The sequence below is a fragment of the Phyllobates terribilis genome, unplaced genomic scaffold (assembly GCF_046119375.1).
Source record: "Phyllobates terribilis strain yellow unplaced genomic scaffold, ASM4611937v1 Scaffold_116__1_contigs__length_5312468, whole genome shotgun sequence".
In the NCBI taxonomy this organism is placed as follows: Eukaryota; Metazoa; Chordata; class Amphibia; order Anura; family Dendrobatidae; genus Phyllobates; species Phyllobates terribilis.
The window spans coordinates 753,211-777,457 of NW_027362876.1; the positions used below are offsets into that span (position 1 = coordinate 753,211).

The 24,247-nt window shown below is 41.8% G+C and overlaps 1 protein-coding gene across 2 annotated transcripts in view; it reads right to left on the minus strand.

The window, feature by feature from the left end:
- LOC141201470 (uncharacterized) overlaps positions 1-24,247 on the minus strand; it is an 86,821-nt gene that overhangs the window by 55,388 nt on the left and 7,186 nt on the right. Inside the window, exons 3-6 of one of the 2 annotated variants that reach the window (XM_073663465.1) lie at positions 22,996-23,086; positions 18,240-18,388; positions 16,757-16,840; positions 16,448-16,627 (exon numbers count right to left, since the gene is read on the minus strand). In XM_073663465.1, the coding sequence (XP_073519566.1) occupies positions 16,448-16,627; positions 16,757-16,834 (258 nt within the window). In that variant the 5' untranslated portion in view covers positions 16,835-16,840; positions 18,240-18,388; positions 22,996-23,086. Of the gene's footprint in view, positions 1-10,562; positions 12,570-16,447; positions 16,628-16,684; positions 16,841-18,239; positions 18,389-22,995; positions 23,087-24,247 lie in introns of those variants that run through there. The other variant, XM_073663464.1, reaches the window with a different exon arrangement.

Consider the following 24,247-nt stretch of genomic DNA (forward strand, 5'->3'; position numbering starts at 1 on the left):
CGCTGCTGGTGGTGTGCTGACAGATAAGCGCACGCAGCTGTCCACTGAGAATGTAGACAGACTCACGTTCATAAAGATGAACAAATCATGGATCCGCAAGGACTTTTCTACCCCTGTGTCATCCTGGGGAGAGTAAAAGCTTGAGGATTTGGTAAAATCACCTCACCAACCGTTTTAAGCAATTCTAGGGCAATTGATGCCACTTAAGTGGTGTCTGTGCCACAATTTTTGGAAAAAATGGAGACTCCTTTTGGAGTCCCCTTGCTGTGTTTTACGTGACGTTGGCATCGTCAATTCCAGGTGGGTTGGGTCACCCCCCCCCTTTTAACTGTAAGAAACTACATACACTATGGCTTGGGGTAACACAGATGGTTGAGTCTGAAGACCTGTTTACTCAGAGGTCTGCTCCAAAGCTTCAGTGTCTGCTAGTCAGCGTAGAATTTTTAACTGCATCTAGCCTAGGCAATACTTTGGGCGTAGTAGCCCAGCTGCGAAGCAAGCTGCACTGCCTGTGTATCTAATAAGAATTTTTAAATGCATCTAGCCTAGGCAGACTGTGAAGACCCCCAACCAAACCCAGACGCTCAGCCCCCCTACCGCCCCCCTTTCCTTGACAATACAATAATGTAGCTCTTACAACTGGATGGGTGAGGATCGGTCACAGCTTTATTAACTCTTTATACTCATTCCATTATAAAGGCATTTTATTTCTAAAATAATTCAGCTTGTTGCAGCATGCCCTGGGTCTCCACACCGGCAAGTTGGCCAACAAGTGTAACTCTCCAACATGTTCTTTCTATTTCCAGGCCACGGAGGATCCTGCGTACTCGTATGCAGGACTCTGACCCCCATCCATCACTCTTAACGCTTGTTCCACTCCGTCCTGGAGTCCTGACAGGAATATGTCCAGTCCAATATCCATTAAGTGAACACCGTCGGGCCGTATGAGGCCTGCTTTATCTCCTTCCAGTTGTCGGTGTTGTATCACTACACAGCCTCTGTCTCTTCTAAATTTTGCCATCCCAATATTTATTACCCGCCTTGTCCGTTCGATGGCCGTGATGTCTCGCGCACCTTGCCATACCGCTATCGGCACAATCTCTGACCATACTATAGTTAGTTTTGTGAAAAATTCTGTGAAGCGCTCAGTGTCTAGTTTCATTATTGCCATTAGTTATGCGCTCTTGTGATGACCTAGGTCGTTTCCCCTGGCCTGTATAACTAAGATGACCGGACCTCTTGCCTCTTTCCCTACCTTGATTACCTCCATTAGTACCCGTGGCCATAGCAGGCCTCCAATACCTCTCCAGTTGAAATAAGTGTTAAGAAACTAATTTCCTCCCGCCTGGGCGGACTTTCGCCCTTTTTCTGCCAAATATATATACGAGTGGCCTATCACCCACACTGTTGGCTTAGCATCACCTGTAAAAGAGACAAACCACGTTAGGATAACAAGTCCGATCTTATGTATCTCGCCAAACACGTGGATCGCCATCTCCCTATCCTCTGAACTTCTGTTTCTGACAGTCCTGCTCTTGCTGCTTCCGTGGCCGCGCCTATGCGGAATGAGTGTGTCCCATAATCTTTGGGGTGGTTCCCTGCCGATGTTATGCATTTATTAAATATAGCTTGGAACTGGTATCTTGATAATGGCATTCCATCAATGTGTGATAGGAAGAAATTACTTTGTGATCTGATGGTTATATATGTTTTTACTATTGTTACCCAACTCAGTGTACCGTTTGTGGGTTGTAGAAGTACCCAAGTGCCCCTGCCCGCTGGAACTGTTTTCGATTGGCGTATGCGTAGAAGTATTGCATTATTGGCTATGACTACGTCCTGGTGTAATAAGCCTGCACTGGTGGTAATTTTGGATTGAGGGACTAATTCGCTTATGCATAGCGCCCCGAAGAAGGCGATCGCAAATGCAGTAGACAGTAGTGTTGCTTCAAATTGTGAGTGTCATGTTAATGGTGTTAGGGATATGATGTGAGAAATCAGTTTTAGAGACACGGAACGGGACGTCTACACTCGACTTGGCTGACCCCTTTTCCACCCTTTTATGGATTGTCTAATGTTGAATCTCTTTGTCACATCTCCCCAATTCAGTAGTTGGAAGTGAAATGCTACTCCGGTCAGACACCGCTGCGCTGACGCCCCTGATATGCCCCTCATCATTAGCTGGTGGAGAAATTCTATGGTGACTTGTAATCTGGCTTGTTCACATTGGTCAACCCGTCTGCCTGCTACTAGTCGTGTCCACTCTTCCCATGCCTTACCGTATGCTTGCCACGTCGACGGGGCAACTGACGCTCTGATTAATGGCATCAACTATTCGCCACTAGATCCCATAGGGAGGGTGGGCAACTGTTGCCCGATGGGTGGGCGTTGGGGATAAGCTCTGTGAAAATCTGCCAATTGAATTGTGATAAAGCGTTAGCAGCAGCTTTAGACCCCTCAGCATCGTGGCTAGCACGGACTCATACATTGTGTTTTAGGCACAGGAATGCTAGCCGGCGTAGTAGGCCTTGCACTGGGAGAGACGATGATGCCATCTTATTAATGCAGTGCGCTAGGCTGGTGTTTTTTGTTATGAAGCATATATTTTTGTTAGCCAGGCGTGCGCCCCATATTTCTATTGCTACCACTATTGGGAAGAAAAATTATTTTCCGGGCTAGATGCAGCTAAAAATTATTAGTAATTTCAAAGCTGGTGGAGCTTGGTATAGATGGCCTAATACAATGAGTACCACACACTACTACTATGCCCAAAATTATTTTCCAGGCAAGATGCAGCTAAAAATTATTAGTAATTTGGAACTGGTGGGGCTTAGTATAGATGGCCTAATAGCATGAGTACCACACACTGCTACTATGCCCAAAATTATTTTACAAGCAAGATGCAGCTAAAAAATATTATTAATTTCAAAGCTGGTGGAGCTTGGTATAGATGGCCTAATACAATGAGTACCACACACTGCTACTATGCCCAAAATTATTTTCCAGGCAAGATGCAGCTTAAAATTATTATTAATTTCAAAACTGGTGGAGCATGGTATAGATGGCCTAATACAATGAGTACCACACACTGCTACTATGCCCAAAATTATTTTCCAGGCAAGATGCAGCTAAAAATTATTAGTAATTTGAAAGCTGGTGGAGCTTAGTATAGATGGCCTAATAGAATGAGTACCACACACTGCTAATATGCCCAAAATTATTTTACAGGCAAGATGCAGCTAAAAATTATTATTAATTTCAAAGCTGGTGGAGCTTGGTATAGATGGCCTAATACAATGAGTACCACACACTGCTACAGGCCCAAAAGGTTTTACTTGGCTAGGTGCAGTAAAAAATTTGTATTACATACACAGGTGGTGTAGCTTGCAACACAGATAGGCTACTCCACTGACTAACACACACTGCAAGAGGCTCAAAAGGATTTGCTTAGCTAGATTTAGCCAAATGCTGTGAAAAACACTTGCACAGCACTAAAACAGACCTGCCTGGTAAAAAGTGATAGGAACTGATGTAACCTAGCCCTCAAAAGGGCTGCAATTACAACTAGTCCTTACTCCCAACCTATCTGTCGATTTAAGAGCACAGACCTGCCTGCTAAAAGTGCTAGGAACTGCTGTAACCTAGCCCTCAAAAGGGCTGCAATTACAAACTAGTCCCTACTCTCTACACCTTTCTGTCTATTTAAGAGAAAATTTGCTTGCAATTCAGTTACACAATATAGCGCTAACAGCAGCAGCAGTGCCGTCTAACACTCAGCTGCAGCAGTGAGAAAATGGTGGCGACGGGGAAAATGGCTGGATCTTATAGGGCAAGGACATGTGACATACACAGCCAATGACACATGCCCTTGTTTGTGTGAAAAAAAGCACTTTGCTCCGTGTGTGCGCTGCTGATAGGCTGACAGACTGCACCTTCCCACTGTAAATGCGGGAAAGAGAAAAAAAAATGGAGATCTTCATTATTTCTGCAGAGATCCATCCCCTGCCCCTCCCCCCACCCCGCTGTACACTCAAACTGCGTATTAACATTGATTAACAGTATTACTGTGAAAAAATCCAGTTACGATTTTGGTGCACGAACAGTTATCGAACATAACCTCGAACAGCCGGATTTTTTTCAAATCGTTCGGGTTCGTCGAACGGCTCGAACACCGCCCAAAACAGCTCGAATTTGAGATTGGCGAACAGTTCGATTCGAACACCGCTGGGAGGAACAATTTAATGATCAAGAGATTGGTGTTAAGATAAGAGAAGGTTGGGGAAAAACCTGTAAAGCAATAACTTATGAAATGTGGAGGGAAACCCAATTTAAGATCATTCATAAAGCAAGATCCGCCTTTGATCTCCCCAAAACGCCCCTTAAACCTGATAGAATTACTTATTGTCCTAAATGTAAAACTCTTTCTATGGTTTTGTTACATGGACTTTTGCTGTATCCAGAATTATGCATCTGGGGGGCTATTCTAGATTGCATTAAAGAAATGTGGAACTTTAAAACACAACTCCCTCTTGTTTGTTTAAGATCCCCCATTATTATTATATGTTTTGGTTCTATTGGCAAAGCGTATGTTACTAGGTTGTTGGTTGGAACCTTCAATCCCGACTTTACAGGATTTTATCTCACAATTAAATCTATTATATCTAGAAAGAATAGACGCAGAAAAAAATAAACTCACGAGCAAATACTTTGTTAAATGGAAAAGTTTTATTGGAAAACACTGTAATCAAGAAGAAATCACACATATTGTAACGCCGTTTGTTAACTCTGTTTGGTGTCACACTGAGACATTGAGAGGGTCCCTAGGAAAACTACAAGACCCAACAGATGATTCTGCAAATATTGTTTGATACATAAGAATCTATTGGGAAAAGTAATAGATATTAGAACACATAATGAGAAACCAACTTGCATAAAGGTGTGAAATGGTTAGACAAAGATTAATAATGAATAGCATGTAGATCAGGGAAAGGAAGGAGGATGAGAATAAGAACAAATTAGAAAGGAAGGATTGATCCATGTCACAACGTATGGCTGAAAGCTCAAGAATCAACAGCAAGACCCATTTGGATTGATTTTTTCTTGTGTTTATGTTTGGATGTGTTTTGAATTATCTTTACAATAAAAACAATAAAATGTTTTAAAAAAATAATAATAATAAAACTATGGGAGGCCATGAAGGCCTATGGTAGAGGAACACTTATAAGAGATATTATTACATACAAAGCTAAAACTAAATAATTCACACAAGATTTCCAAAATGGGGTGCAACAGGCTGAGGTGCAATACACCCTAAACCCATCAGCTGGTAATGGCTGGGAGTAAGAGGCAGCTCAGAGATTATTTCATGATCATCTTATCTCTAAGGCAGAAAACAAGCAGCTCTTTACAAAGAAAAATATTTTTAACAGGGGGAAAGTGTGGAGCATCTTCTTTATACCGTAGATAAATCACAGGAGGGTCCATCTTATGTCACGGAAAATAGAGACACCACAACAGGAAACAATAATGTGCTAAATGCCTTTCATACTTACTATTCTAATATTTATGAATCAAGATTTAGAGGAAATGAGGATGAACTTGGATTGTTTCTTGAGGATAAAAAATTACCTAAGTTTAAAGAGGAAAGTAGCTCCTAGGAAATCCACTGACAATGTCTGATCTTGAGGATGCATTACAGTCCCTTGCTAATGAAAAGGCACCCGGCTCTGATGGACTGTCATGAGTTTTTAAAAAAATATAAGGATCTCCTAATCCCTAAACTATGAGATACTTTTAATGAAGCATTAGAATAGGGTCACATACCAAAATCTACGAATGAGGCAATTGTAGTGATCCTTTTGAAACCAGGGAAAGACCTGCTGTCATATCGTCCCTTTTTTCTTCTATCGGTAGACACTAAAATTATTGCAAAGGCCCTGGCAAATAGATTGTTTCACATTATTACAGAGATTATTCATCAGGATCATAATTGCATGTGAAACAAGAGGAAAGAAGGAAAGAATGTATGCTATGCAAAGAATAATAACATGATTTTAGCAAGCAGCAAAAATGAAGTAACTATAAAAGTAATTATAGCATGGATATCGATATGTCCTTTACAGCGGAAGCTGGTAAGATTGTGTCAATATCCACCATGAAACGAGTACTGTATCAACATGGGCTGAAAGGCCACTCTGCCAGGAAGACGCCATTACTCCAAAAGAAACATAAAAAAGGCAGATTAATGTTTGCAAATGCACACAGGAACACAGACCTTAATTTTTGGAGACATGTCCTGTGGTCTGATGAAACTAAAATTGAACTTTTTGGACATAATGACCATTGTTGCGTTTGGAAGAAAAAGGCAGAAGCTTGGATGCCTAAGAACACCATCCCAACTGTGAAACACGAGGGTGTCAGCATCATGTTGTTGGTTTGTTTTGCTGCAGGAGGGACTGGTGCACTTCATAAAATAGATGGCATCATGAGAAAAGAACATTATGTAGCAATACTGAAGCAACATCTCAAGACATCAACCAGGAAGTTAAAGCTTGGGCGGAAATGGGTCTTCCAAATGGACAATGACCGAAAGCATACTGCCAAAATGGTAACAAAGTGGCTTAAGGATAGCAAAGTCAATGTTTTGGAGTGGCCATCACAAAGCCCTGATCTCAATCCTATTGAAGATTTATGAGCAAAGCTGAAAAAGCAGGTACGAGCAAGGTGACCTATAAACCTGGATCACTTACACCAGTTTTGTCAGGAGGAATGGGCCCAAATTCCGACCAACTATTGTGAGAAGCTTGTGGAAGGATATCCCAAACGTTTGACCCAAGTCATTCAGTTTAAGGCTAAGTGCCCACAATGCAGAAATGCTGCAAATTTTTTCCGCATCTCCCTGGCAGGAAAAATGCATGTGAATTTTACATGCATTTTTCTTGTCAGGTAGAAGCGTTTGTCAAGAGTTTTTGTATGCATTTCTGCATGCGGGTTATCAAGCGCTTTTCCAAGAGATTTTAGCATCACTTGGAAAGTGCTTGACAACTTGGTCACACTATATAAATCCATGCAACCGGCATGGATTTATATAGTGTGACCAAGTTAATAGTTAAAAAAAAGAATAAAAATGGTAAAAAATAAAAAACAAACATTATACTTACCTTCCGATGGCCCCCGGTCTTTCCTCCGATGCGTCCGGTATCTTGTACAGTTCGCAATGGTGTAAAAGGACCTGCGGTGACATCATTTAGTCATGTGACAGGTCACACGACCGCTGACGTCAGCGGTCGCGTGACCTGTCACATGACTAAATGACATCACCGCAGGTCCTTTTACACCATTGCGAGCCGTACAACTGACCGGACGCATTGTACAGGAGACCGGGGGCCATCGGAAGGTAAACATAATATTTATTTTTTATTTTAAATTCTTTTTTTAACAGGTACTATGGTACCTGGGTTAGGAGGAGAGTCTCATCTTCTCCAGACCCGGGTACCATCCGCACATTGAATTGCTTAAGATCCGCATGTGCACATGTAGTGATGCGAGTAGTAAGCGATTCAATGCAAGTCAATGGCGACAATTACGCTGCGTGTCCGCAAAATTAATGGATATGGTGTGTATTTTTCCGCAATGATAATGGAGACCATGGGGCACGTATTACCAAGCATTTTGTAAGCGTTTCGCTGTGGAAATTCCGCTGCAAAAATGCTTGAAAAACGCATATTGGGCACGCAGCCTAAGGGCAATGTTACCAAATACTAATGAAATGTATGTAAACTTTTGACTTTGCAGTAAGTAATAAAAATGCCATAAAACATTCTCTCTCTCTCATTATTCTGGCATTTGGCAAATATTATAAATTATGGTAATCCTAATTGACCTAAAACCGGAAAGGTTTATTCTGATTTCATGTCAGATATTGAGAAAAACCTGCAGATGTGTCTTTTTATATAGTGTATGGAAACTTCTGGTTTCTACTGTAGGTGATATCCAGAAGTCTATTGATCCTATTCTGAACATTATTGGATAGTTTGGTGAATGGTCAGGCCTGTCCATTAATTGGGATAAGTCGGTTATTCTACCATGTGATGATATCCCTGATTCCAGCATATTAGAACATACACGAATACAAAGGGTTGAGAAATTCTAATATCGAGTATAAGTATAACAATAAGATCTCCGGATTACATTGTACTGAATCTGTATCTTCTTCTGGAAAAGTATAAAAAGAAAATCGATGTGTGGTGGAGATTACCATTATCAGCTGTAGGAAGAGGGAACTTATTAAAAATGATATTGATGCCCCAACTCTCATACATTCTGCATAATGCCCGTATTTGGATCCATAATTCCCATTTTCAGAAAATTCATAGCAAGTTTCATTCTCTTATATGGAAAAAGAAATCGTCTAGGATAAAATGTGAATATCTACAAAGTGACGAGGAATCTGGTGGATTGGCGATTCCTAATGCACTAATATATTATATTGCAACATTTGGGTGGGTGGAAAAGCGCTGCAAACCCAAATAGTATTAAGGGGTTAATTACCTCAGGAACACCGTGGAATATTCCTATTCATATAGTGGAACTGAATGACCTCGCACACAAGGAATCAATATACCCTACACTTGCTCTACTCTACAAGGTCTGGGATAGGGGTAAAGATATAATGGAAATAGGAGACTGCAATGAATCTACACCTATATGGTTTAATAATAAATATGCAGAGGTCTATAAATTAGAGGGATTCCGGAGTTGGGTGGATAAAGGAATATATACGATATAAAACATTGTCTGAAGGGATACTTAAGTGCTTTGATCAATTTTGGTTGACAAATAAACAATTGTATAAATATCTATAGTTTCGGCATTCATTTAATGCACAATCAAGATGGACGCCCTTTTGGGTAGAAAATAATACTTTTGTTAAGTTGGTATTAGAGAAGGGAAATACTAAGGGTCGTATTTCTGATATTTACTGAGTCCTTCTTGATAATTATTTTAAAAAATTTCCTTCTGCAGCTAGACAAAAATGGCTGGAGATATAGGTTCAATTTCTGAGGATTAGTGTTGAGCGAGTAAGTTCTGTCCGAGTATTTACAGCTGCTCGGTGATATGGTTGAATCACTCCCATGTGCATGATTTGCGACTGTTTGACAGCTTTATTACATGTGAGGAATGTGTAAGAAATAGACATTCCTCCCATGTAACAAAACTGTCAAACAGTCGCAAATCATGCACACAGGAGCGATTCAACCATATCACCGAGTAGCTATAAATACTCGGAGCTCGGCCCGAGCATACTCGGCGAAAGGGTTAATAGAACATACTCGCTCAACACTACTGAGGATCAATGGAGAGCGGCATTAGAACTGGTTCCCCAATTATCTTTACATGAGGGTCAGAGATTCTCCCAGATCATATTAATACACAGGAAATATAAGACGCCTAGATTCCTATGTAACATAGGATACCGGACTGCCGCTGAATGTCCAAGATGTAACATGGATGCTGCGGGCCTATTACATCCGCTATGGGAATGCCGGGAGATAGGTAAATACTGGAAAGGAGTTCTGTCTATTATAAAGAGGGTATATAAAATAGATATTCAACCAGACCCAAAAAATGCCTATTAGGTATATTAGAGGATGATATGGAATTTGACCCAATTTCAATAGGGATTTCACATATTTTATTTCAAGCTAGGAAACATATTGCATCCAAATGGATTAACCCCTCACCTCCAGAAATTAGTGAACTCAAAAATAGGATAAATAATATTATCAGATTAGAAAAAGGGGTATATAAAAAACGAAACTCAATGAATACATTTGAGAAAATATGGGGCTTTTGGTTGGATACACCTGGAATGCCATCAAGGGGGTTATTGTTGGAGAGACAATTTGACTTATAGGGGAAGGGGGGTATTGGCGAAGTCTAATGTTTCATTGTAATGTGTATTGGAATTCCTTAACATGTGGTATGGGTAATATAGCACACCTATATGTGTATAGGATTGTAATGTTTATTACAATATTATGGTTATATAAAAGATTTCAAGAATGTGAAATGTTAATTGTAAGATATAGTGACTGCAAGTTATCAGACGGTAATGGGCAAACTGAAAGGATATACAGGAGAGATGCATGTATGTCATCATATGGTATGTTATTTGATTATTGTATGTACTGGTTTCTTGTTTTGTCAAAAAAAAAACTAGTGAAAAAAATCTCAGAAGTGAATTGGATTAAAAAAAAAAGATCACGAAAAAGGCTTCTCCCCTGTGTGGGTTCTCTTGTGACTATCAAGAATCATTTTACGATTAAAACATTTCCCACATTCTAAACATGAAAAAGGCTTCTCCCCTGTGTGAGTTCTTTGGTGATTAACAAGATTTGATTTCTGGTTAAATCATTTCCCACATTCTGAACATGAAAAAGGCTTCTCCCCTGTGTGTATTTTTTGGTGGCTATTAAGATGCGCTTTCCGGTTAAAACATTTCCCACATTCTGAACAGGAAAAAGGCTTCTCCCCTGTGTGAGTTCTTTGGTGATTAACAAGATCTGATTACTGGTTAAATCATTTCCCACATTCTGAACAGAAAAAAGGCTTCTCCCCTGTGTGAATTCTCTGGTGCTTAATCAAAGCTGATTTAAGGGTAAAACATTTCCCATATTCTAAACATGAAAAAGGCTTCTCCCCTGTGTGGGTTCTCTTGTGACTATCAAGAATCATTTTACGATTAAAACATTTCCCACATTCTAAACATGAAAAAGGCTTCTCCCCTGTGTGAGTTCTTTGGTGATTAACAAGATTTGATTTCTGGTTAAATCATTTCCCACATTCTGAACATGAAAAAGGCTTCTCCCCTGTGTGTATTTTTTGGTGGCTATCAAGATGCGCTTTCCGGTTAAAACATTTCCCACATTCTGAACAGGAAAAAGGCTTCTCCCCTGTGTGAGTTCTCTGGTGACGAACAAGATCTGATTTCTGGTTATAAAATTTCCCACATTCTGAACATGAAAAAGGCTTCTCCCCTGTGTGTATTTTTTGGTGGCTATCAAGATGCGCTTTCCGGTTAAAACATTTCCCACATTCTGAACATGAAAAAGGCTTCTCCCCTGTGTGTATTTTTTGGTGGCTATCAAGATGCGCTTTCCGGTTAAAACATTTCCCACATTCTGAACAGGAAAAAGACTTCTCCCCTGTGTGAGTTCTCTGGTGACGAACAAGATCTGATTTCTGGTTATAAAATTTCCCACATTCTGAACATGAAAAAGGCTTCTCCCCTGTGTGTATTTTTTGGTGGCTATCAAGATGCGCTTTCCGGTTAAAACATTTCCCACATTCTGAACATGAAAAAGGCTTCTCCCCTGTGTGTATTTTTTGGTGGATATCAAGATGCGCTTTCCGGTTAAAACATTTCCCACATTCTGAACAGGAAAAAGGCTTCTCCCCTGTGTGGGTTCTCTGGTGTTTATTAAGATGTATTTTCTGGTTAAAACATTTCCCACATTCTGAACATAAAAAAGGCTTCTCCCCTGTGTGAGTTTTCTGGTGACGAACAAGATCTGATTTCTGGTTACAACATTTCCCACATTCTGAACATGAAAAAGGCTTCTCCCCTGTGTGTATTTTTTGGTGGCTATCAAGATGCGCTTTCCGGTTAAAACATTTCCCACATTCTGAACATGAAAAAGGCTTCTCCCCTGTGTGAGTTCTCTGGTGACGAACAAGATCTGATTTCTGATTACAACATTTCCCACATTCTGAACATGAAAAAGGCTTCTCCCCTGTGTGAGTTCTCTGGTGATTAACAAGATTTGTTTTCTGGTAAAAACATTTCCCACATTCTGAACAGGAAAAAGGCTTCTCCCCTGTGTGGGTTCTCTGGTGTTTATTAAGATGTATTTTCTGGTTAAAACATTTCCCACATTGTGAACATAAAAAAGGCTTCTCCCCTGTGTGAGTTTTCTGGTAACGAACAAGATCTGATTTCTGGTTACAACATTTCCCACATTCTGAACATGAAAAAGGCTTCTCCCCTGTGTGTACTTTTTGGTGGCTATCAAGATGCGCTTTCCGGTTAAAACATTTCCCACATTCTGAACATGAAAAAGGCTTCTCCCCTGTGTGAGTTCTCTGGTGACGAACAAGATCTGATTTCCGCTTAAAACATTTCCCACATTCTGAACATGAATAAGGCTTCTCCCCTGTGTGACTTCTCTGGTGATTAACAAAAACTGATTTCTGGTTAAAACATTTTCCATATTTGGAATAAAAAAATCTATTGTCCGCTGTGTGTATTTTTTGATGTTTAAGAATAGACTTTTCGAGGGTAAAACTATTTCCATTTTCTGAATGTGGAAATGGCTTCTTTGCTTTAGGAGCAGTTTGTTTTGTAATGCTTATTTTATTTTGATTTTCCTTAGTAGTCGGTAATGAATCAGAAGACAGGACCTGTTTCATAGAAGAAGTAATGGCATTCACTTCAATTGTATCCTGTGGGATCTCAAGATCATCCAATTTAAAAATCTCTTGTCCCTCTGATCTCCCGGTACAGTCATCTGCCAAGAAAAAAAACAATTATTCATTTTGAATAAAATATCCTTGAAATTTATATTTTTTAACATTTCTACTTAAAATGTCTAAACAATCAGATCCCTGGGCTACATGCTAATCCAGGGAAATGAAGAGATATATGCGCAAGTTTAAAAATCTATTTTATTAGACACAAATCTAAAAAAATAGAGGATTTTAAATATTCCTCTATTTTTTAGATTTGTGTCTAATAAAATTGATTTTTAAACTTGCGCATATAACTCTTCATTTCCCTGGATTAGCATGTAGCCCAGGGATGTGTTTGTTTAGATTGATTTAGAAGTGGTATTTTTCAGTGGGATTCTTGTGATAATTGTACTTAAAATGTCTGTAGAAATGGGAAGTTATTGACAGAATGACAGTTCACAGTCTAATAGAAAACCTCATAGGATGAACCAGTAGAGCGTGGTGTCCAACTGTTTGTTCATTCTGCCTCCAAAATATGGAATAAGAAGCCATCAAAAAATGTTATGTAGGCAAAAATAATACCAATAAAAACTTCTACTCATCTCACAAAAAACAAGTCCCCACTCAAGTCAAACAGAGGATTCCACATTATTAGATTCTCAAAGGCTCTTTAGAATCAACATGGCTTCCATAAACCAATCCAGTCAAATCCCCCACTCGCTTCTGCGCCCAAACAACATTTGGCATCCATGTATTTGGCATTACTATAGTGAGAAGAACTCACGTAATTTACGGTGTGTGTCTCCTGGAGCACAATCTGGGCACTAGGTGTTTGGTAAAAAATGGCCAATGTGCAATTTTTACTCTCCAACATCCACTGCGTGCTAATTTTCAGAAAGTGCTTATTGAGTCAAAATAATCAAAACTCCTATAGATTCATTCACTGAGGGTTATAATTTCCAAAATGAAGTCACTTTATGGGAATTTCTACTGCCCTGGTTTTCTGACATTTTGTCATATTAGGGCTTCTGTAAATGGTGCATCCCATCTCCTCTGGGATCTGCTCCTGCGACATCTGCTTCTCTCACCAGGAGCCGCATTATTCATCCTGCAGGGGGCGCTGGTGATGGAGGAGACATAGGAGCCAGAAGCTCTGGGCGGGGCAGGCTCTATCCAACCATTAGGATTTGGATGCCTGTGACCTGTAGTACCATCCAGTCTGGCAGTATGGGTGTGTGTGCTGTCCAGCTGGAGTAATCTGCTCCCTGCTTCAGCCATTTGGAAAGCACCACACCCTACTAAAGCTGGAAGCATATTGCCGGAAGCTGCCAGATACAGCCTTGTTCTCCTCTGGTTCAGTCCTCTGTGCTCAGCTCCCGGCTTGTGTATTTGTTTCCTGTTGTGACCTCGGCCCGTTTACTGACTACTCTTGTGTCTTCTGATTTTGTATTTTCTCTGCACTCATGGACGTGACCCGGCTATCTGACTATTCTTCTTGCCATCTCACTCCACAGAACAGCAGGTAACACCGTGGCCCAAGCCTAGGGGTCTCTGTGCAAGTCCAGATCCATGTAGTGGGGTTAAATAAGTGATGAGCAAGAGGATCCCTGGGATCTAGAAAATGGAGTATATAGCGCCAAGCTTGTTCGTGGTAGCCATCTTTTGAGCTGCCAGGTGACCATGAACAGTGCCCCCAATACATTGTGTCCGCAAACTATTCCAGCAAGATCTGCATTCAAATATCTAAATGTTGCTCCTTCCCTTCTTAACCTGCCATGTGCCCAGACAGTAGGGTACAACCCTATATAGGGTATTGTCGGACTCAAGAGAAGCTGGAAAATAATTTGTAAGGTCCATTTGTTTCCTATTATCCTTTGTGAAGAATTCCAAGGTTATCACCACATAAAGTGACACACGTCAGATTTCAAAAATGGGGCATAATTAGGAACACAATAATGGCTGCGGGAAGAGGTTAAATCAGAGTATTGTCTTCATCAGTAATAAATGAGTAACTAGTGGTGAAACCTCTCTGGGGTAATTAGATTATGGGGCTCGGTGGCTCTTGACAATCTAAACTATCATAAGGGACAATATTTTCTGTCAGATGACTTTCAAGAAGAAATATTAGACATTGAAGGAGAACTTTTTATAATAGTGAAGAGATGAGGTGTCTTAAATTTAGACCTTGGGCATTGGGAAGACGTAATGGAGACCTTCTTTTAAAGACTACCAGGGAGTTACAGAGTCACATAAGTGAGTCAGGCCGATCCCACCACAATAAAGCTATCATACATAATGAACCTGTAAAAAAAATACAGAATAAAAGATATGTTACATCCCCAACAACAACATATGTATCAGGGGAGAGAACTTCAGATCTAAACCGGAGTCGCATTCATTTATGGTGGACCATTGGAGCTACTATGACTCCTGAGCAGAAGAGTAGAGAAAGTATTAATGTCCCCATTTCAGGAGAGATTGTGCAGTAATCTGAATTCCTTAGGATTGAAAAATAATGGAATTTATGACGTTGAGTGAATCCATGACACCAGGGCTGGAGCCAACACGTCTCCTGCAGGCGTGAATAAATGTATATTACAGCCATCAGCCACGCACAGCTTAGAGATATATCATGGCACAGGTGTGATGTTTTCTGTATAGTTTATCAAAATCTGGTTTGAAGTTAGTTGGTTTGAAAAGAAATTGAAAAGTCAGAATAAAGGGAAACTCTGTTGTTATTGGACAGAAATTCACACTTGGCCTCACTGCACATTTAATATTTTCAATCATAAAAGTTAAGTTAGGTCAGGGAGACTGGACCTAGTCTTGTAGGGACCATATGAGCACATTCAGCAGCACAGAAGGGAGAGAAGGTAGATTCATCCAATAAGATATCAGGGATCTAGGAAGCCAACAGCATCATTACCCTCCGCTTTCTCTTCAACTGAGTTTCTCACTTGTCAGCACATTCTACGTACGTTGTCATTTGGTTTTGTAGTTTACAGATCTGGGCAGGTAACGGTCAGGATCATCTAATCCCAGGGGGTAGGTGGATCCTCCAGGTTGTAAGTTCTACAGAAAAGGTCTTTCACAATCACACAAATTAATGTGAACATTTTTGGATGGAGGAAAATGTTGTGGTCTAGAGGTAAAATGGTGATCACAAAATTGTGACACAACCGGACTACACGACTGATGCAGCCACAGCCGGTGACTGAGAAGAATCTGTGACTTCTCTGCATTTAGTGGTCACTACTCACCTGGGTAGTCATATGTAGGAATCTCCTCTTTACACCACTCATCACCCCTCACATATGCCTCTGTAGTATCAATATGGGTCAGATCTTCACCGTGAAACAAATATTGTAGAAGTCACAGACAGATGGAGAAGTCACATCTATGATCAGCTCTTATCCTGCCATCTCCACCGTCCTCATTACACAAGTATAAAACATATAATACTGGTGGATAAAACAAGACTGAACACAAGACCATCACAGCTGTCTACACATCATAGGGGAGATCTCATGACACCTTCTCTCCATCTACCTGATGATCCTGAGGAACATTGGGATCTTTTTGTTTACAGTCCTGTGGAAGAAGAGGACGGGGACATCTCTCTGGTGTTGTCCTCTTACTGGATAGATCCGGAGGAAACACATACAGGGACTGAATTCATTCTTTACATACAGATAATTATAGGCCGTGTGTATTCAGTCCTGTCTATTACCTGGTGATGTGAGGGGCTGGAAAACCTCCATCATGAAGTCCCTGTACAGATCTTTGTGTCCTTCTAAATACTCCCACTCCTCCATGGAGAAATAGACGGCGACATCCTGACACCTTATAGGAACCTGACACATACAATGATAACGTCATCCCCCCGATCCCTCCATAGCGTTACTGTATAATGTCCCATCATTCCTAGCAGTGTCACCTCTCCAGTCAGCAGCTCAATCATCTTGTAGGTGAGATCTAGGATCTTCTGGTCATTGATGTCCTCATGTATCAGGGGGTGTGGTGGAGGCCCTGTGATTGAGCTCAGGGGTCTTCCCCATCCCTCAGACATAGGGTCCTGACAGCGCTCACTAGAGGTCTTCTTCAGTACTGTGTAATCCTGGTTATGGAGAGACACATTAATAAATCTCACTCCAGACATTTCCAGAGTCCTCACCTCTCCAGTTCTGTCCATCTGTTATTCCCATAGATAAGAATGATGTAATGTGATGTCATCAGAATCTCTCACCTCTCCAGTAAGCCTGAAGAGGATTTCTAGGGTGAGATGTAATATCCTTTCCGCCATCTTCTTTCTGTCTCTATCCATTCTTCTCTAGGAAAATTATATAGATAAATTATTAGTATCTCATATTGTATCAGATGGTAATGGGCAAGCTGAAAGGATATACAGGAGAGATGAATGTATGTCATCCCTATGGTATGTTACTTTATTATTGTATGAACTGGTTTCTTGTTTTCTAAAAAAAAAAACTAATGAAAAAATCTCGATAAAAATTTATTGGATTAAAAAAAAAAAAAAAAAGAATAGGAATAAGGCTTCTCCCCTGTGTGAGTTCTCTTGTGCTTAATCAAACCTGATTTCCTTGTAAAACATTTCCCACATTCTGAACAGGAAAAGGGCTTCTCCCCTGTGTGGGTTCTCTTGTGACTATCAAGAATCATTTTACGATTAAAACCTTCCCCACATTCTGAACAGGAAAAGGGCTCCTCCCCTGTGTGGGTTCTCTTGTGACTATCAAGAATCATTTTACGATTAACATATTTCCCACATTGTGAGCATGAAAAGGGCTTCTCCCCTGTGTGGGTTCTCATGTGACTTTCAAGAATCATTCTATAATTAAAACATTTCCTACATTCTGAACAGGAAAAGGGCTTCTCCCCTGTGTGGGTTCTCGTGACTATCAAGAATCATTTTACGATTAAAACATTTCCCATGTTCTGAACAGGAAAAGGGCTTCTCCCCTGTGTGGGTTCTCTGGTGCTTAATCAAACCTGATTTCCTTGTAAAACCTTTCCCACATTCTGAACAGGAAAAGGGCTTCATCCCTGTGTGGGTTCTCTTGTGACGTTCAAGAATCATTCTATGATTAAAACATTTCCCACATTCTGAACAGGAAAAGGGCTTCTCCCCTGTGTGGGTTCTCTAGTGACCATCAAGAATCATTTTACGATTAAAATATTTCCCACATTCTGAACAGGAAAAGGGCTTCTCCCCTGTGTGAGTTCTCTTGTGACTTTCAAGAATCATTTTATGATTAAAACATTTCCCACATTCTGAACAGGAAAAGGGCTTCTCCCCTATGTTGGTTCTCTGGTGGTTAACCAAAGCTGATTTCTGGTTAGAACATTTCCCACATTCTGAACATGAAAAAGGCTTTTCCTCTGTGTGAATTCTCTGGTGGATATCAAGATGCGCTTTCTGGTTAAAACATTTTTCACATTCTGAACACGAAAAAGGCTTCTCCCCTGTGTGAGTTCTCTGGTGATCAACAAAAACTGATTTCTGGTTAAAACATTTTCCACATTTGGAACAAAAAAATCTATTGTCCACTGTGTGTATTTTTTGATGTTTAAGAATAGACTTTGAGGGTAAAACTATTTCCATTTTCTGAACGTGAAAATGATTTCTTTGCTTTAGGAGCAGTTCGTTTATTAATGCTTATTTTATTTTGATTTTCCTTAGTAGTCGGTAATGAATCAGAAGACAGGACCTGTTTCAAAGGATCAGATGACAGATCTTTGCTGTGAAGGGATGATGGTATATCTGGAGTAATGGCATTCACTTCAATTGTATCCTGTGGGATCTCAAGATCATCAGATTTAAAGATCTCCTGTCCATCTGATCTCCTGGTACAGTCATCTGCCAAGAAAAAAAACAATTATTAATTTTGAATAAAATATCCTTGAAATTTAAATTTTTGAACATTTCTACTTAAAATGTCTAAACACACACATCCCTGGGCTACATGCTAATCCAGGGAAATGAAGAGATATATGCTCAAGTTTAAAAATCAATTTTATTAGACACAAATCTAAAAAATAGAGGAATATTTAAACTTGAGCATATATCTCTTCATTTTCCTGGATTAGCATGTAGCCCAGGGATGTGTTTGTTCTTAGATTGATTTAGAAGTGGTATGCAATCTTTATTTATTTTTCTATGGGATTCTTGTGTTAATTGTACTTAAAATGTCTGTAGAAATGGGAAGTTATTGACAGAATGACCGTTCACAGTCTAATAGAAAACCTCATAGGATGAAACAGTAGAGCGTTGTGTCCAACTGTTCATTCTGCCTCCAAAATATGGAATAAGAAGCCATCAAACAATGTTATGTAGTGTAGGGTTCGGTACTCACTTAGCCACGTTAGAGGTAGACACAGGACACTGTCTCTTTAAAAATGTCCAAGGCAGGTTTATTATGCTGCATAAACCGCACTTCCAGAAGTAAGCAAAAGAAAACCTTGTCCGGCACAGTGTAACAAAACGGAAAGGAAACAGTCCATCCAATATGGCGGGTTCACCCGCTCACGGTCAGTGTCTTTTTACCCTCAAACACTCTGGAGGTCTCCACACCTCCAGCCACAGACACTGAATGAGACACTTGGTCTCCATTTTATACACACGCCCTGGGGTGGAGATATGTGAGCAGCCAATCACCCCCCATCTCTTATGACTGCTCGAAAAAAACGGCCCTGATACGCCCTATTAAAACTATCAGCACTATGTGTGCTGGAGCATGCTTTCCCGGTTTCACATAACTGAAGCTGCCAACTTCAGCGACACATATCTTCCCTCAAGGACATGTCCGGCGGCCCTCTTACAGTAGGCAAAAATGATACCAATAAAAATTCCACATTATTAGATTCTCAAAGGGTCTTGAGAATCAACATGGTTTCTGTGGCGCCCCTGCAGGTTCAGTTGCCACAGAGGTACTGCATCTCACCCAGTGGTGTGGTACCCCACTCTCAGGTAAGGAGGGAGTACTACCCGGGACCCACACACTCGCATCCAATACACTCCACTTCAGTAGGGATGGGCGAGATTGCTCCTAAGGGAGAGCACAGTCCCTGGTCCCTAGCTGGAGGGTGGAACCATGTAGTGGGTATGGGAAGAGGAAGTAGATCAAGGGAGCACCGACAGAAGGAGTATAAGAAGAAGGGGAACCATCTAGGAGTTCAGTCAGTCCAATTCGGAGGAGAAAGAGTTGGCAGCAGGAGCTCAGCTCAGAGGAGTGGAGAAAGGAGCAGGGCCCAGTCTGAGAGGCCCAGGAGGAGAGACTGAAGAGAATAGAGGAGCGGTGAGGAGTGCTCCAAGAGGAAGTGAGGGGATCCCAGGGGCACGGCGAGTGCGGAAGCCACCCGGGTGCCTGAATCTATATGGACGTGGAGGGATCAGGCAGCAGAGAGGGGACCGGCCCCTAAACTAGTGGAGAACAACCAGCTAGATAACCGGAGGCTGCTGCATTTTCAAGGTGCTGCAGCCAACAACCACAATTACATCGCCGAAAAGGTGGCCGCATAGGGTCCAGGGGACTGCACGTCACCCGACAAGACCCGAGGCTACTGGCTTGGGACACTGATTGTGAGGCGCAGGACAGGATAGTGAGAACCAGCTCAGTGAGACAACCGGGAAAGGTACATAGAACGGGGTCCCGTGCAAGTGCTCCTGAAATACCTGAGAGTTTGCTGGATCACTACCCCGGAGGACACAGGACGATGTGGGCGGTTATAATCCGGAAAGTGCAACCTGAGGAACTTAACAACTATGAGTAAAATCTGAAGACTGCACCCCACTGTGTCCTTGAATAATTGCTGCGCCATCACCAGCCCTGCACTACACTGCACCAACAAACATCTACCTCATAAAATCCCCATCTACTGCCCTGGAGCTAATCTCTGCCTGTGGAGAGCTGAACCAACTCTGCTGCGTCACCATCAGCTCCAGAGGATCTGCACCGCAGTGGCGGGCCATATAGCCGCATACCGCATATTCCCCTTTTACTTTTCCCCTTTAATTGACCGCCCTGAGTCACGGACCAGGTCACCGCCACTGTGACCTCCCCCAGCATCGACCAGGACGGCTACCTAGTACCCCACGGCCCAGGGGGCTCGTCACTTCCATAAACCAATCCAGCAATATCCGCTCTCCCAAAGTCAGATCGCCCCCTCGTTTCTGAGCCTTGCAGTGTGCCCAAAAGACATTTAGCCTCCATGTATTTGGCATTACTATAGTGAGAAGAACCCACTTAATTTACGGTGTGTGTCTCCTGGAGCACAATCTGGGCTCTATATGTTGGGTAATAAAATGGCATATTTGCAATTTTCACTCTCCAACATCCACTGCGTGCTAATTTCTGGAAAGTGCCTGTGGAGTCAAAATAGTCACTATTCCTATAGATCAATTCACTGAGGGTTATAATTTCCAAAATAGGGTCACTTTATGGGGATTTCTACTGCTCTGGTTTTCTACCATTTTGTTATATTAGGGCTTCCGCAAATGGTGGGTCCCATCTCCTCTGGGATCTGCTCCTGCGACGTCTGCTTCTGTCACCAGGAGCCGCCTTATTCATCCTGCAGGCGGCGCTGGTGATGGAGGAGACGTCAGAACCAGAAGCTCTGGGCGGTGCAGGTTCTGTCCAGCCACTAAGATTAGGGTTGCTGGGACCAGTAGTACCCTCCAGTCTGGCAGTATGGGTATGTGTGCTGTCCAGCTGGAGTAATCTGCTTCCTGCTTCAGCCAATTGGAGAGCACCACACCTTACTAAAGCTGGAAGCATATTGCTGGAAGCTGCCAGATACAGGCTTGTTCTCCTCTGGTTCAGTCCTCTGTGCTCAGCTCCCGGCTTGTGTATTTGTTTCCTGTTGTGACCTCGGCCCGTTTACTGACTACTCGTGTCTTCTGATTTTGTATTTTCTCTGCCCTCCTGCTTATGACCCGGTTACCTGTCTGTTCGTCTTGACGTTAAAGGGTGATGAGAAAGGCAAAATAATTTGTAAGGTCCATTTGTTTCCTATTATCCTTTGTGAAGAATTCCAAAGTTATCACCACATAAAGTGACATACGTCAGATTTAAAAAATGGGGCCTAATTAGGAACACAAAACTGGCTGCAGGAAGGGGTTAAATCAGAGTATTTTGGGCACTAACTACTGTAGTCAAAAACTGTGACTATAGTCAATAACACATCTACTGAAATGATCAAACTCTTCAAAAAGTCTTCATCAGTAAAAAATGAGTAACTAGTGGTGAAACCTCTCTGAGGTCTAAACAATGATAAAGGCCAATATTTTCTGTGAGATGAGTTTCAAGATGAAATATTAGACATTGAAAGAGAACTTTTTATAAATAGTGCAGAGCCGAGGCGTCTTAAATTTAGCCCTCGGGCATTGGGAAGAGGTAATGGAGACCTTTTAAAGACTACCAGAGAGTTACAGAGTCAAATAAGTGAGTCAGGCCGATCCCACCACAATCAAACTATCATACAGAATGAACCTGGAAAAAAATACAGAATAAAAGATATGTTACATCCTGAACAACAATGTATGTATCAGGGGAGAGAACTTCAAACCTAAACCGGAGTTGCACTCATTTGAGCAATTGGAGCTACTATGAGTCCTGGGCAGAAGAGTAGAGAAAGTATTAGCGCCCCCATTTCAGGAGAGATTGTGCAGTAATCTGAATTCTTTAGGATTGAAAACATAATGGAATTTATGACGTGGAGTGAATCCATGAAACCAGGGCTGGAGCCAACACATCTCCTGTAGGCGTGAATAAATGTATATTACAGCCATCAGCCACGCACAGCTTAGAGATATATCATGGCACAGGTGTAATGTTTTCTGTATAGTTTATCACAATCCTGTTTGAAGTTAGTTGGTTTGAAAAGAAATTGAAAAGTCAGGATAAAGGGAAACTCTGTTGTTATTGTACAGAAATTCACACTTGGCCGTCACTGCACAATTAATGTTGTCGATCAAAAAAGTGAAGTTTGACCAGAAAGACTGGACCTGGTCTTGTAGGGACCATATGAGGACATTCAGCCACACAGAAGGGAGAGAAGGTAGATTCATCCAATAAGATATCAGGGATCTAGGAAGCCAACAGCATCATTACCCTCCGCTTTCTCTTACAGGCCCATCATAATATTATTCTTCAAGTGATTTTCTCACTTGTCAGCACATTCTACGTATACTGTCATTTGACTTTATAGTTTACAGATCTGGGCAGGTAACGTCTCCTAATCCCAGGGGGTAGGTGGATCCTCCAGGTTGTAAATTCTATAGAAAAGGGCTTTCACAATTACACAAAGTAATGTGAACATTTTTGGATGGAGGAAAATGTTGTGATCTAGAGGTGAAATTGTGATCACACAATTGTGATACGACCGGACTACACCACCGATAAAGCAGCCACAGCCGGTGACTGAGAAGAATCTGTGACTTCTCTGCCTTTAGTGGTTACTACTCACCTGGGTAGGCATATGTAGGAATCTCCTCTTTACACCGCTCATCACCCCTCACATATGTCTCTGTAGTATCAATACGGGTCAGATCTTCACCCTGAAACAAATATTATAAAAGTCACAGACAGATGGAGAAATCACATCTATGATCAGCTCTAATCCTGCCATCTCCACCGTTCTCATTACACAAATATAAAACACATAATACTGGTGGATAAAACAAGACTGAACACAAGACCTTCACAGCCGTCTACACATCATAGGGGAGATCTCATGACATCTTCTCTCCATCTACCTCGCTTCCGTTTTTGGGCTACATAATCTCTCAGACCGGCCTACGAATGGATCCTGAGAAACTGTCTGCCATCCAGAAGTGGCCTCGACCAGAGGGGTTGAAGGCTATTCAGCGGTTCCTGGGCTTCGCCAACTACTACCGCCTCTTCATACCGCACTTCTCTTCCCGGACTGCCCCAATCTCTGCGCTCACCCGTAATGGCGCTAATCCCAGAGAATGGCCGCCCGAAGCAGAGGAAGCCTTTCTTTCCTTAAAACAGGCTTTCTCTTCCGCCCCGGTGCTGCATCGTCCGGACGGCAACAAACAATTCTTCCTGGAAGTTGACGCCTCCTCCTCTGGAGCCGGAGCGGTACTTACCCAAAAGTCGCCTTCCGGAAGAATGGTAACTTGCGGCTTCTTCTACAAACTCTTCTCCTCTTCTGAGCGCAATTATTCTATAGGAGATCGAGAGTTATTGGCCATTAAGCTGGCACTGGAGGAGTGGCGTTACCTGCTCGAGGGGGCTCTTCACCCGGTAATAATTTACACGGACCACAAGAACTTGGCTTACCTCCAGAGTGCCCAGAGACTTAACCCGCGCCAAGCCCGGTGGTCCTTGTTTTTTGCTCGCTTTGATTTCGTTCTTCATTTTCGCCCGGCAGACAAAAACATCAAAGCTGACGCCTTGTCCCGATCCTTCCTGGTGTCTGATCTAGAGGAGGAACCTAAGCACATCATTGATCCTGCCAGAGTAATGCAGGTGGCCCCCGTGAATCTAAATCGTCTCCCTCCCGGTAAGACGTTCGTAACTGTACCTGATCGGGAGAAGGTCCTACACTGGGGTCACTCGTCTAAGCTAGCTGGCCACGCCGGTCAGAAAAAGACCCTCCAGCTTATTACCCGGCACTACTGGTGGCCTACCCTGCACAAGGACGTAATAGACTTTGTTTCAGCCTGTGTGTCCTGCGCCCGCAACAAGGTTCC